The sequence below is a fragment of the Heliangelus exortis genome, chromosome 1, assembly GCF_036169615.1.
Source record: "Heliangelus exortis chromosome 1, bHelExo1.hap1, whole genome shotgun sequence".
NCBI lineage: Eukaryota > Metazoa > Chordata > Aves > Apodiformes > Trochilidae > Heliangelus > Heliangelus exortis.
Genome location: NC_092422.1, coordinates 15,938,356 through 15,952,766, shown reverse-complemented (window position 1 = coordinate 15,952,766; position 14,411 = coordinate 15,938,356). Strand labels below are relative to the sequence as shown.

General features: G+C 39.8%; 1 protein-coding gene across 4 annotated transcripts in view; it reads right to left on the bottom strand.

The window, feature by feature from the left end:
- Nucleotides 1-3,557: 3,557 nt before the first annotated feature.
- ELMOD1 (ELMO domain containing 1) overlaps nucleotides 3,558-14,411 on the bottom strand; it is a 50,498-nt gene continuing 39,644 nt past the window's right edge. For 2 of the 4 annotated variants that reach the window (XM_071734766.1, XM_071734775.1), the window contains 6 exons: nucleotides 13,515-13,648; nucleotides 12,384-12,452; nucleotides 12,079-12,102; nucleotides 9,628-9,678; nucleotides 8,053-8,186; nucleotides 5,047-5,721 (listed from right to left, as the gene is read on the bottom strand). In XM_071734766.1, the coding sequence (XP_071590867.1) occupies nucleotides 5,549-5,721; nucleotides 8,053-8,186; nucleotides 9,628-9,678; nucleotides 12,079-12,102; nucleotides 12,384-12,452; nucleotides 13,515-13,648 (585 nt within the window). In that variant the 3' untranslated portion in view covers nucleotides 5,047-5,548. Of the gene's footprint in view, nucleotides 5,722-8,052; nucleotides 8,187-9,627; nucleotides 9,679-12,078; nucleotides 12,103-12,383; nucleotides 12,453-13,514; nucleotides 13,649-14,411 lie in introns of all 4 variants that reach the window. The other 2 variants (XM_071734785.1, XM_071734793.1) reach the window with 1 other exon arrangement.

Sequence of the window (14,411 nt, the reverse complement as noted above, 5' to 3'; positions counted from 1 at the left end):
GTCACCATTTTCTAACACCTTTCCTCTACTCAACCCTGATGTGCCTACAAAGCTCTTTCCAGCTGTGGACAACACTCCCATCTTGCCTCTGGACCATGACCAAGGGCTCCACTTTTGTCCCTAACACCTCTAGGTGTTACATCTAGGCTAGGTCTACATCTTGTTGATACGTCCTGACTGACCTCCACTGAGAAGCCCGTCTCAACCATTCCCAGAAATAAAAAATGTGAAGTTTTGCCTCCAAAGTTGTCCTTATTTTCTGAGGCCCTGGACCATGCAGTGTTGTCTTTCCCAGGCTCATTCAGGACCCTGGCACACAGCCCTTGCTGGGCTGTCTCTGCCAGCTGCACTGGTGTCCTGGTTTGGGCCAGGATAAAGGTGATTTTCTGTCTTGTACTTTTGCTTTTAGCTAAGTCTCTTGTAAGTAGTTTTCTTTCAAGGACCACATTGTATCCACCAGGGATTTGTCTGTCCTCATTTCCAGTATGTCACAGTGTCATGTTCTCTTGTCCATTGCTTAGTTTTTTCAAAATCAGCACAATATGCCTTCCTTAAATTGGGAAAAACTGCCCATAAACATACAACAAGATATCCAGTGTCCTTTTATCCAACTCCTCTTGAGCACAAGCTCCTCTTGAGCTGCCAGTGGTGCTGATAGGTGTTGATCCCATGCCTCCTCTGGTGCTCACCTCCTCTGTTTCAGGCTGGAAGCTCTTTGCTACCATGTAAATATATGTAAATATGCCACCATGTAGAACAAGACATGTTTCACAGTCCTACAGTTCAGTGAAGCACAGGTCTAGGGGCACAGCAACCCAAGTAACAAACCCACTGTCCTTCCCCAGAGGTCACTGATCTAAACTGCTGCACCCAGTTCTTGCTTGGAGGTTTTGAACCTGAGTCTCTAATTATAGTCTGTATAGTGAAGAACAGTTTCCTTTACTAGAATAAGTAATGACCTGATTTCTATGCTCCCAGGGGAAAGCACAAAGCCTATTACAAAGTCCTATTACAATTCTACATGATCTTGTAGGAAGACTCCTGTCTAATTTTTGGCAAGTCTGATAGAGAACCTGCACTGCCGCAAACCAAGGAAAACAATGAATAAATCATTTTCTTATCTGTTTTAAGATTGTTTTCTGCAAAGCATCTATGTTAATAATACATGTGATTTTTAGCTGCACCATGCTGTAGAAGTAATTGGACAGAGGAGAGCCATGCTGCTTTCCTTTGTGTAGCCTGGAGGATTAATTAGTGAAAAATTTCAGGCCATGTTGGACCAAATTCCAAGTGAGAGGTGGGAATCAAGGGTGTTAGCAAGATACAAAGAAAGCAGAATGGTTCTCCAAAAATCAGACTGTAGGAGTCATTCATAGAGGATTCTCCCAAAGATGACAAAATGGTTGAATGCTGATGATGTCAAGTTTGCTCAGGAGCAAACTGTAAGACAGAAGGAAGTACATACAGAGTTCCCCTATTTCCCAACAGTACTTGCCAAACACATGAATCCAGCATTTATAAAACTGCAGAGTGTTTTTAGGCTCTAACTGACTACCTCAGTCAGATCCACCCAAGTGGCAGAGATGCAGATTGAGGTTTTCTCTAGAGCTTATGCAGGAATGACTCTGGTGTGTAAGACCCCGCTAGTGGACAACCCTGCAATGCTGGTTGCTTCTGTGGAAAGGTCAAAACTCATGGGTCTCATTATAAAACGTGGACAGGTCAGCAATGAAATGCTAAAAGGTAACAAAGTCCACAATGGATGGATTGGTGAGGAAATGATGATACCAGCTGCATAAAGGAAACCACTGTGCACATGATGCTATCAGTGATACTTTGGGTCAGCAGGGGCGGATGTGGGTTCATTAACCTGAGCACCAGCACTCTGTTCACGTACAATCTGCTGCACCTAACAGTGCTTATTTCAACTGAGAAGATGCTGAAAACTCTCCACTTGCAGCAAAGTGCCACCCAGCTGGGCCCCACAGCTCAGACAACACAGTGGGTACAGGTGCTTGTAAAGACTGATCTTCCATTAGCAAGAATGGTGGATTAATCCCCTTTACCCCCTATAGGACAGGAAAAAAATTCAATCCAGCTTCAGCACTACTTCAGGAAACAGCCAGGAGAGAAAATTATCCAAAACAAACTGCACAGATAAGATGAACTTTGTTTGCTTCCATCAGTAGTGCATAAAAGTAACAACACATCAGCATCCGAACAAGTAGCTTCCAGTAGAGCCAGGAAGAACCTCAGCAAAAATATTCCCTTTCCCTCATAGGAGGAAGAAAATTTACAAGCTAAAAAGTGATGGGAAAAGCAGTGCTTACTCTCCTCCCAGCTGCCATCAAAACCCCAAGTGCAGGACCTGCCAGTACTCACAGCCCCAGCTCCACAGATGGTGGCAGAGCACTGAGGTTACTGAAGACAAATCAGTGCCCACCTACACTGCTGAAGGAGCCCTGGCAACAATTTACATTCCCATGAGGAATAATGATAAGGAAGTGCTGTGCTATGGGAGGTGGCTGAATCTCTAACACAGAGAAATATAGGCCGCCCTTGTATAATTTTGCATACAGAATTAAACCACAACACCAAGTGCCCCTTTTTTTTCTGCCTTTAAGATAAACATTTATGCACTTTAAATCACACAGAACCAGACAATATCCTGCTTTCATCAGTGACTGTGTTTCCATCTGCCTGCCTACAGCCAGGTGTATTCTGTATGGCATCAGTACACAGCCTTGTATTTTACAAAGGAAATTAGAAGCTGTGCCTTTTTAAAACAGCTGGGTTGCATGGCTTTGCTGATGTAAATTATTTGCCTGAAAAAATTACCGATTTAAAAAAAAAGGATCTTTATAAGCTGGGCAGGCAGCATGTGCTGCTTGCACCATGCAGGGCCAGGGCTGATGTTCTTCCAGCAGCAGGCATCCAGCCAGCTTCAGGGAAGCCTCCAGGAGGGAAAGCATCAGGTGCAGCGCAGAAACCAGTGGAAAGTTTGGAAAGTTTTTCCAAAGATTCAAGTCTTCTATTCTCTTAATTAAACCAAAATCTGTACCTTGCTGTAAGTATAAATATTGATTCTACTTCCTTGGAACAACTTTTTATACTTTTTTTCTTTTTTTTTTCTTTCCCCTCCCCCCCCCCTCTCATTTTTAGTTCCCTAGGGAAGGCAGCATCCAGTTCCTTGTAGGTCAGTTTGGTGATATAACATAAATTCTAATTAAAAAAAAAAAAATAAGTTTGCATTGTGGTAAGAGAGGGGAGGCAGTGCCAAACAGACAACCTCCCTCAGCAGTGCACAGCCAGTTTGACAGTCACCAGGAACACTCTCTGCCCTAGGTTTGACAAGGATTTTGAGTGTAAGGATGCCCAAGGCCAAAGCCAAAGCACAAATGGGCAGGACAATAAGATCTCCAGGCACCAACATGCAGGGGCTCCATAGGAGGAAGAATTTCACACTTAGCTTCATTAAATCCATCTCCCTGCAAGACAGGAAAAACAGTCACCCGAAGCAGCTACATTACAGTGACACAATCTGACACAGAGCCAGATGACATTTTCTGATTTTATTTGAAGCTGACACCTCAAGTCAAGGCCTAATAACTGAGAGGAACATACCCATAAGAAGGTAGCAGGCACCTTCATGCCTCCCTTCCCACCAACTTCATCAACTCCAGTGCAGAGTATTAAAAAAACCAAAACATGAAGTGTGGCCTAAAAATTGCAGACAGCATTTAAGTCAAAGAGGGGCAGTGAAAGGAAGGGAGACATGAAAATCTGAAACAGTGAAAATGGTTGCTTATTTTAGAAACTTATTTTAGAAGCTTAATGAATGACAAAAAATGGTCCTCAATTTCTAATGCTTATAAATAACTACCATTCATTTTAGAAAGCAGTAAGTTAAACACAATTTTTATTCCTTGCATTTTTCATGCAAAATACACAGAAATTAATATTTCCAGTTCCATATTTCCAAATTAATTGGAGAAGGCTAATTACCACAACACCCACAGGGTATTGCTGATCAATTCCACCACAAGTGCAAATTTTCAGCTCTACAGAGAAGTCCTGATCCACACCTCACATTTTAGCAAAGGAATGAGAGGGCTTGAATCCAAGGAATTTCAAGAACTTTAACCACTCCCATTGCTTCATTTTTTCACTTATAAAGTGATGGCCAAAGCCATAACCAGAAATGGTATAAAGAGCCTGATCTGAGTAAGTTCAGATCACATCAGACTAGGAGGATGCCACAAAGCTTCTGCATCCCCAGTTACCTGACTCATTGAAGTACTGAGGCCTTCTTCTGTATTACTGCATAACTCAAAAATAAAACCCACAGTGCTTCAGTTTAGAATGACAGAGTTTATTCATATAACTCACAAGTAGTTGGATACTACTCAATTTAGTCTCCATATGCAAGTGATTTACACAAACATATAATACTAAAATTGATTGCTTAGAAGGTAAAAAATACCATGGGTATGAAATGCCATGGTAGAAGCTGTTCAATATACTACACAGTCTTACTGTCAGACACTTTTAATAATTTATGTTTTTAGAAAAAAGGCAGTTTGCCTATTTTTTTTTTTTTTAAATAAGTAGTCTGGGAAACACAAGTGGTTTTCCTCTAAGCCTTCTAATCAATTATTTCTCCCATTTCTTAGGAACTGAACTGACAATCAAAGCAACATTTTCAGTAGTTCAAAAAATATATAGATTTTTGCTCCCCTGAATTCACCAAGCACAATGTGACCAAATCATGCTGCCTTCCAACATGTGACTCAAACTATTACCCCCTGTATATTCAAAGGAATGTGCAGGAATTTAGCCCATGCTTCAGCACGGTGGCACTGGTGACAACAGCCTGATGGTGGAAATTTTGGCCCCTGCCAGCATCCAGTAGTTGTGAGTGTGAATGTAGTTCAGTGTGAATGTGTTAGCATCACCAGACCACTTGGTATTCATGCAGCTGTGCATAAACTCTTCTCACTGAAACTTGAATCTCATAAGCCTCATTAAATCTTCATTAAGCATATATGGCTGCATGGAGAAAATTTGACTTTAATGTGTTTGCCTGCATTAGATTAAATTACACACATTATCTTCTAGAAGAGGCCCAAACATATATTTCACTTGAAATGCCAGTAGCTATCTTAAAATATACCAAGAAGTTAAAAAGCTTTCACAATACAAGATCCAGCTACTTATTCCACATATACAAAAACACAGCTAGAGAAATACAGTTCAATTGTCAATGCTGAATTTATGAGGAAAGTCTAAAAAAATAGAAAAACTCTGATACCTGGACATCAATTCAGAATGGAACACTGCATAATGCCACAATATGAGCATCCATTTAAAATGGGAAATCCCCAACAGGAGAAGCATAAGGGGATCAAGTACTCGTGATAAAAATAGATGAATACTGCACCAAAAACATGCATACAATCGCCATGGTCATTCGGTATGCTAGTGATGGTCTAAACAGTGATCTAACATAAGAGTGAGACAGTGTTTCCAAATAAAATTCAGTGAGTAACTATATATTGATTAAACTTTCTGATGCAGCAAAATGAGGGCACAGAGCCATCTCTGGGTTCTGGAGCTGTTTCAAGATTTGCTTGTGAAATTTTTCTCTGACACGATTGAACTCCATTATGTCCAGGGGATCCTCTTCAACCCAGAATTTGTGGAATTCATGCATTAAGTAGCCTAGAAAATAAAAAAAAGGAGAAGCAGAAGAGATAAATACAGTAGGTAAATATCACATAAAAATTAAAATGAAACCTGCAATTCAAAATTTTGGTTTACACAGAGAATCCTCTGGTCACTGAGGTCTATCTCACATGATGCAGGAGAGGTCTGTTTTACTCCAAGAGATGTTACTTTCAAAGAAAAGCTCAGTAAACCACCCTTAAAAACTACTTCATGAAATGTAGAATGTTTGATCTTCACACCCTCAAATCCAGGAGATATTCAAGAGATTCCTTCTGTACTTAAGCAGTGACTGTGCTGAGCATGCCATTGGGCAATGGAGTTTCATATATTGCTGGTACAGTCAAGAGAAGACAGCAAAGCTCAAAAGCAGAGGGTCAAATGCAATTCTTAGCTTCATATGTGTGTGCACACCATGGCCTGAGGGAGCAGAGGGGTGCAGATGAGGATGTGGAAAATCAGCATTTAGGAGATACATGCTTGTGAAACCACTGTTCTCCACTGCCAGCAAGGCTGCTGGCTGGACAATGCAATTTTGACTTTCCAGTTCAGTCAGGCAGCCTGGAGGCATTTAATGCAGCCTAATGGTGTTTGGGCTTGAAGACAATTTGGCAGAAACCTAGGATGACAGCAGGATGAAGAGGAGAGTAACTGCAAGACTATAAGAGTAGGGATTTGTCAGACTCAAACAGATAATCTCTGGATGAACAGCCCTTGTGCCAGAAAACTTTGCCTGTTGATGCTTTATTTACAGTAAAGCCCATTTTATAACAATTTTTTTTTCTTAGGATGTCAGGCACAGTGTTGTAGGAACATCCACCACCTTTACTGGCCTATTACTGCATCAGAGACCCACCCAAGTTTTATTCTGCATCATAACTCATATTGTGCATGGGCTGTAGAGGGAAGAGCTGTCAAAATCAGCTCTCCTGCTACTGTTGTCATGATCATAGAATCATAGAATCATAGAATTGGCTGGGTTGGAAGGGACCTCAGAGATCCTCAAGTCCAACCCTTGACCCACCAGTGCGGTTGCTAGACCATGGCACTGAGTGCCACATGGACTGGCCATGCTGGTCAGCAGACACACTGGTCCTGGGACACAGGCCCTCTTGCAGCCAAGACTTTTGCAATTGCAATAAGAAACTGTAAATGTACCAGAACATGTCTCTTCCTTTCCCAGATTCATTTTAGATGTGGCAAGAAACCAGAACCAAGAATAGGATATGAACGTATGGGAGTCAAACCAACCATACTAGACACCTCTGTTCACAAGACCATCAGGAATTTAGCAAAAAAATCCAGAGTAAGCCTTCCAATGAAAAGATGACCTCAAGATGTTAAGTGGATATTTAGGTAGTTACTTATCTGTCTTTTCTTACTTATCAAGCCAACCACAGTCAGAGACAACAGCCTAGCGGTTAAGCAGCCTGGAGGGCCCTACCAGCCAGTTGCAACACATCAGTTGCATCACAAAAAGGAGAGTCCTGCTGTAGCAGGTAGTAGTGTAGTACAGCTGTAGTATGATAACTTGCTCACATAGGATTTTAGGTGAATCAGTAATATGAAATAGCATCCATGATCTGAAAAGTCTATACTATTGATTAAAGTGATGCACAGAACAGTAGCACTTGCCATTTATCCAGCTAAGCAATAAGAAAACTTTATAGCTTCAAAACAAAAAACCTGTTACCTAAATAGCCAAACTTAAAACAAACAAAACCCAAACAAAAAAACCCCAAACACTTGCAATTTAAGCAGTTGTCATAAATGTGAAAAGCAGTGCATCTTGATGTAATCTGTATGTCAAAAATATTAGAAGTGTTAAGCGCTGCTCCCCCTGTGCAAGGATGCACAACAGGTCTGTGGCTTTAGAAGGGATTCTCAAATATAGGGCAAAGGGCTGGGAAAGGATTACTTTGAGACATTATATTTGACAACTCTACTGAAGGATGGAGAGTAACACTTGAAGGTAGATGCAGAGGTCTTACAACATTTGGATTTTTTGAGAAGTAATATTTAGAAGCACTTCAAAGGACCTTTGGTTTCTTTTTATTATTTAAAATTAGCCTATCACTTGTCCAGGCCCTTGGAGGTTTTCTGTTTCATTTTTTAAGTCTTTGTCTCAACCTCTTGGTTTGGTATTGCCATCCATCAAAACTGAGAACTGAAACCAAATATCCTAAAGACAGGAGAGCAAGACAAGCACTATAGTCTGTGTGCTGTGCCAGAAGGAGATTTTTAAATTTCTTTTTTAAAGCATGGGTAGTACAAAAGTGTTAGCAGGAGTACAAATTATGTATTCCCACCCACCCCACTCCCACTTACAGAATGTCTGCTGAAAGTGAGTTAGTGTCGGTGCTTCTGGAGCAACATTGTAGAAATGGGTCTTCAGAGCTCCACTCACAAGCAGGTTGTATGCAAGATCTGTTATATTAATGCCCACGATAGCAAAAGAATAGCTGTAAAAAAAGAAGCAGCAACATTAGTAGAGTGTTTGTCTCTGCACACTATAAGAAACACTGATGACTCCAGCATTGCAGATTGGGTGCTACTGAGGTGTATTCATTCTCTCCTTTGTGAGCTTCCAAGGTGAGGGGGTGAAAAAACAAGAAAAACATTTATCCTGCCTGTTTTGTACACTCTGACGGCAGAATTTCCTTTGTAGTCAGAGTGAAAACAGAAGTTTCAGCACTGTGCCAGCATTTTTAGTGGAGCAGCATGGATTTATTCCTACTGAATAAGAAGGGAGCCCAAGCTTCCCTGTGCTTGCCTCTGCCACGGGGCAAGCACTCCCCATGGTGGCTGTGGGGTGACTGACCCATCATTTGCTATTTTAACCCATCTGCCCAACTAGGATTCACCACCCACAGTTAGAAACATCAGGTTTCAACAATCAGTCCCATAAAGACATTCATATGCCAAAAAACCCTGTGAAAAGGATCCGGCTGAGTCACCTTTAATTTCTTTCTAACAGATCTAGATGCACAGACCAGATAACAAGCAAAACCCTAAATTAGAGCATACTGGAAATTGTAATAAGAAAAATCAGACTTGTGAAGCAAAGCCTCGTCCTGCTAAGAGATTTCAGCAAGGACAGGACATTTAGGCACAACAGAACACTGAAATTGGAAGTTATTTCTTAATTGCTGTGCCTGCTGCATTAAGAGCTTGACATTTCTGGCAGAGACTGGTTCCCAACAAAACATACAATGTCTCACATTTTAGTGATAAAAGCAAACTTTAGTTACTTAGTGATTGTCTTCCTCCCATAAACACAGCTACCTTCTGTAGATTACCTTAGGTATTTTTTCTATTATCTCTACCAAGCAAACCAAAATATTGTCCTTCTTTTATTGTACTTTGACGTATTTCATGAAGAAAAAAAAAAATAATATGAAGTTAACTGCAACATGAGGCCTAATGGCAAGTTACACAGAAAAATGAAATATGGGTATTAATATGTTGTATTACAAATTTTCAGACACAGTCATAGAGTTTCACATTCATGAGCTATACCAAACTCACTGCTTAAGAAAAAACTTCACTACTATTTCTTTCTTATCATACTTCCCTGAAAGCACATTAGAACCTGTCTCTGAAAATAAGTGAAACCTAATCACATAATATGTTAAGAAGAATTAAACAGATACTAATTACTGCACTATTAATAACACAGAGAGAAAAGCTTATCCTTATTACTGGATTTTGAGTTATTTTTCCTAGTTCTTAGTTCAAACTATTGTTCCCATAATCTTTGATCAAAACCAAGATATGGTTAAGACAATGAATGTTGGTATGTACACTGAAATTTCTTTTCAAAGTGACCTTTTTCTCCTCAAATGTACAGCATCATTGTTAACTGTTGTGCTTGCAGAAGCTTTAAAAAGATTTTTAACTTACCCAATTGCCTTATCAAACCTCTTCTTCTCCCACTCGGCTTTGCTGAAGTGGCTGAGGGGTTAGGAAAAAAAATTCCAAATATCACTATGCATTGCTATTTGACAAATACTTCCAATTTCTTTAATATTATAACAATTAATGGACAAAATATTTTGCCTCTGATGATGCTATGGGCTAATCCCATTTAACTGAACTTATTAGTACAAAAAGACTTTAAATGAGTATCTGGCTTTACAGCAGGGCTAATAAACTTGTCTCCCCATTATAAAGCATGTGACTACAAAAATACTTTCAGTAAAAGCCAGTTATTTTTTGAACTGACAAGAAAGATGACCCACCTCAATTAAGTCTAAGATACACAAAAAGTTGAAAATAGTAAATTTTTTTTAACTAATAAAAAAATACTTTTAAGACTTCTGTTCATGAAGATATATGTGACACCCATCACTGGAGCCATGATTCACCTGGGGAGGCAAATACACAAAATACTGCTCTGCTAGAAAGTTTTTATGTCCAGGCAAATTGGAAATCACAAAACAGGCAAAAGTAAGGAACATTATTTCCCATTATTTGTCACAGTAACACAGAGGTTTTCAAGGACACAAAAGTGCCTCCCTTAGAAACGAGTTGCTCAGGGAACTGTTTATTTCTAGATAAAATTTCTATTCAATATCTTCATTTAAAAATCTGCCTGATGCAACCAGTCAGCTGACATCCCACTAAGCAGGCTTTAATGGTACCTACTCTCATGAAGCAAGTTTAGCAGAAATCAGTGCTTGTATTTATCAGTGGCTAATAGCAGGCAGGGAAAACTGCCTTAACCAGTGGGCTACAGATCAAACATGCCTGTGGGAGTTTGCCTTAGTAAAGCTAATCAGAGCTTGCAGAGTTACAAACAGTTACTTGTGAAAGTGCCTTGCCTGGACTATACCTTAACTACAATAACCCAAACTTCGTGTTTATGGTATTTAAAAATTGTTGCCATTAAATATTAAAGATGATTATCAGTTCCTACCCACCCTGACCTTCCTGTTACTAGGTGAATGCATGAGGACAAAACTCCTCCTCTGAAATGGTTTTCATTCTCTAAACTCTCAGGCATCTTTGTGGGTTGTGGCATAACATCAGTTAAAAAACCTCAAGCAAATGTTGAATAATAAAGGTGTAGGATGTGGACAAGCAATACAGTTCAACAGAAATAGAAACTACATTGAACATGATCACACCAGAAAGCAGCACAGCTGCTAAGCAACCACACCAGGAGGATCAGCATGGGCACAACCAACAGCATCTATCTTCTACTGAACACTCTTTCAAGGCATAGAAATTGCACACACACAGCACCCCAAGACAGTCCTGGTAATCAAACATGCAAATGAAGAACAGTAACAGGAATCCCTGCTTCACAGCCCTGGCACTGAATAATCAGCATCTGGCTGGTATAGTTTGGTTTTCCATATAAGAGATCATTTAAACAAAAATCTCAGCTATTTTTTAAATTGCTACTTAAGCATTGTGATGATCCCTGTTCATCAGCATTCATTAATAAAAATCATACATGGGGAACAGAATATATAAAAACACAACTGGATTTGTGGGGGATGCTTGTAGGAAGAAAGTGAATGCCAATATATAAAAGAAGCCCCAGATAAATGAAATTTTGAGAGCTGACACTCAGGCTCAAAGTCTGTTAGCTTACACACATCCTCACCCCAACCCTGCAAGTGCTTTTTGTCACAGAATTACTGTGGGTAACTCAGCCACAAAGTACTGAGGAGGTCTGAAGCTTCAGAGGATTCAGATGTAGACCTGCTAGATGGGTCTCTAACACAACTGGCAAGAAAATAATGTCTTCTGAGGCAATTGATTACTAGGTAACTGGCTGGGAGGCATTTCTGCCCCCTTGCAATAATTATGGAATAAATCCCATTTTCACAAATTGTTCACCACACAGAATTTTTGCCCCTTGAATGTACTTGATCTCTCAACTCTCAGGACATCAAATGGGACAGATTAGACCCATCACTAGTCAGGGCAGCCAGGTTATATCGCTATACTTCAGGGGGCTCTTCAGCTGTGCTAAAAAGCCCTGGGCTTGGGCTACTTTTGATTATCAAGTCAGTCACTGCTGTTCTGACCGTAGTGGCACTGTTTAGACTTTTTTCCCACAAGTGACCCAAATTTGTTAAACCTGGTATTAAATAGATCTAAAATACAGTGGTTTAGCTACATCAAGTGAGGTTGACTTAATTTTTTACATATAGACATGCCGATATGTATCCAGTGTTGCACCATCAGCTACGTTTGACTTAACTTTAGAGAAAGGAATATGGATCTCTTGTTGTTACAACTAAGACTTGTGGTTTATAACATGCCAATTTGCAGCATGGTTTTATCTTTATTTACATATAGGGTCTCATAAAAAAAAAGAGAAAAGGAAAAAAAAAATACCTTAGTTCCTTCTTAGTGACTTCCCTTCATTATGAAAAGAAAAAAGAAAGGTAAATAAAAATACAAAATCTCTTGAATTTAGAAATAAAGTAAAAACAGTTAACACTATGTTTTACTATTTCTAAGATTCAGTATACAAGTCTGTATCTTGGATTTGATCAGTTTTCAGGATCAGCATTTGAAAACAGACAGGACATAGCAATACCCAAGCATATGCCCAACAAAAAGAAAAAACTTGCCCCCTCCCCAAAATACCAGAGAGCACAGTGCTCTCTCAAGTTATTATTCCTGGTTTCATGTATTACCTGTATTTAGGCTGAAGGGAATCACAGAGAACTTGCTGAGCTACCTCAGTGTCCCATTCGGCAAAATACCTGTAGATATATTTATGTTTAGGGTGAATTCTTAACAAAACACAACAACGACAGCAAAAAGGCATCTTAAATCACACTAAGCTGTCCATACACAGCCTTTTAAAGGTCATTATGTGTGTGTCACATAACATCAACCTACAGAAAACCAGTTGCTTATTGCTAGAGCATGTTGGCTGCTGTGCTCAAGGAAATCAGTTCAGGCTTCTTAATTTGGCAGATTCATTAAGCAGGACAAGAGTCATCAGGGGAGACTAAAAATGAAATACATGGTAGGGAATCATCTCCAATGGAAATTCAAAGCCAGAGTCAAGAGTCCAGATGTTTAACAGAGCTTTGCTAGAGAATGAGAGGCAGTGGATAATTTATGTCCTCCAGTCTTTAAAAGCAGAAAATGTCTTTTTCCTCTCACAGGGATAGGATGCTTTTACCAAATGTTGCAGAGTTATGTAACTACTCACAGTAGACAAAAGTGCTGGAGGAAATAACAGGAATTGATCAGTTCCCAAATTATCAACCTTTGACATGACACCAACACCTGGGGTGTGTGTGAGGTGAAGGAAATAGGGATGTAAACACTGTTTAATTTTGTGCATTGACAGAAGTTGAATAAGTAGCCCAACTGCTGAGGTCTGCCATAAGTGGCTGCATTTCAAGTGTTTTGCCTTGGAATTCACCATGAAATTCCTAAACAAGGAAGCTAAGCAGTAACATAACCCTCCCACCTACCTACTCCTCAGGCATTTTGCTTAAGGAGATATAGACTTCATAGTTCCTTTCTTGTGGGAAGAGAGTGATAACATACTATATCACAGTGAAACAAACAAAAAAATGGGCTTAGCAAGCAGTATTATGGAGATGATTTAGGAATACTGAAAAGAAGGAAAAAGCTCCAAGATAAACCCTCCAAAAACTGGGCTAGCAAATAAATTATTACCATTTTTTATATGAAGTCTCTAATATTTTTAGAAGTTATTCCCAGAGACTTGATAAAAATCTGCAAGTAACTCTGCTTTTCATGACTTAAGACACAGATAAACCCCATCTACAGAGGAATATACTTACACCAAGTTATATAAGCCCAGGAGACCCATCCCTCTAAAGTCAGTTTTAGGATCATCACCTTGGAAACCAATTTCACACCACTGCTTCGAAATCCGAGCTTTCAGTGGAGAACTGGGCTTCAAGCATTTCCACAGCTAGGAAGATTGCAGGTAAAAACATAATTAAACTTCCACACATTAGTAGGGCTTTTTCTTCTTTTTAAACCAAGGTAAGTTCTGATGCAGGATCACTGCATTGCTGTCCTAGCAGCCCAATCATAAAACCAAGTTGAATTTCTGGGGGTGAGAAGAGGCAGTGGGGGAAAATCCCCAACCAATCTTAAGTATTGCAGATGTTTCAGTCCTATAAATCCCTTCTAACCTTATTAGCAGCTGCTGTAAAGTCTCACCAAGGACTTGTTTTGTTCATCCTTTGTGCATCAAACTTGTGTCTGCCTCCATAAGCACAGGGACAGAAATGGGCTGGAATTTGGTTATAAATCACTGACAGGGCAGCAGGCAATCAGCCCTCAGGTCCCAGAGGCTCTGCAGCAATCTTTTCTCTGGCCTCTTTCGCAAGTCTCTGGAAGGGTTATAAATCAGGAGTGTTGACTTGTCTACCACAGTGCTCAAAAGCCTATTGGAGAACATTAAAAAACTAAAAAAAAAAATAAAAAAATCTACACAAGATGGTATGTGCCACCTTCACATTTAATTAAAGGGAGAATCATTCACTGATCTCACATAAAGAGGACAAAATGATTTAACAAGCCAGGTCCTCAGCTGGAATAAATCCACTGAACTGCACTGGTCCAGCAACTTCAGTGCCTAAATAGCATGCTGCTAGGCACCTAAAAGCAGATTAAATTGACATGTCTGACAAATACATACCTTTCCACACACTTTGTGCCATATCACA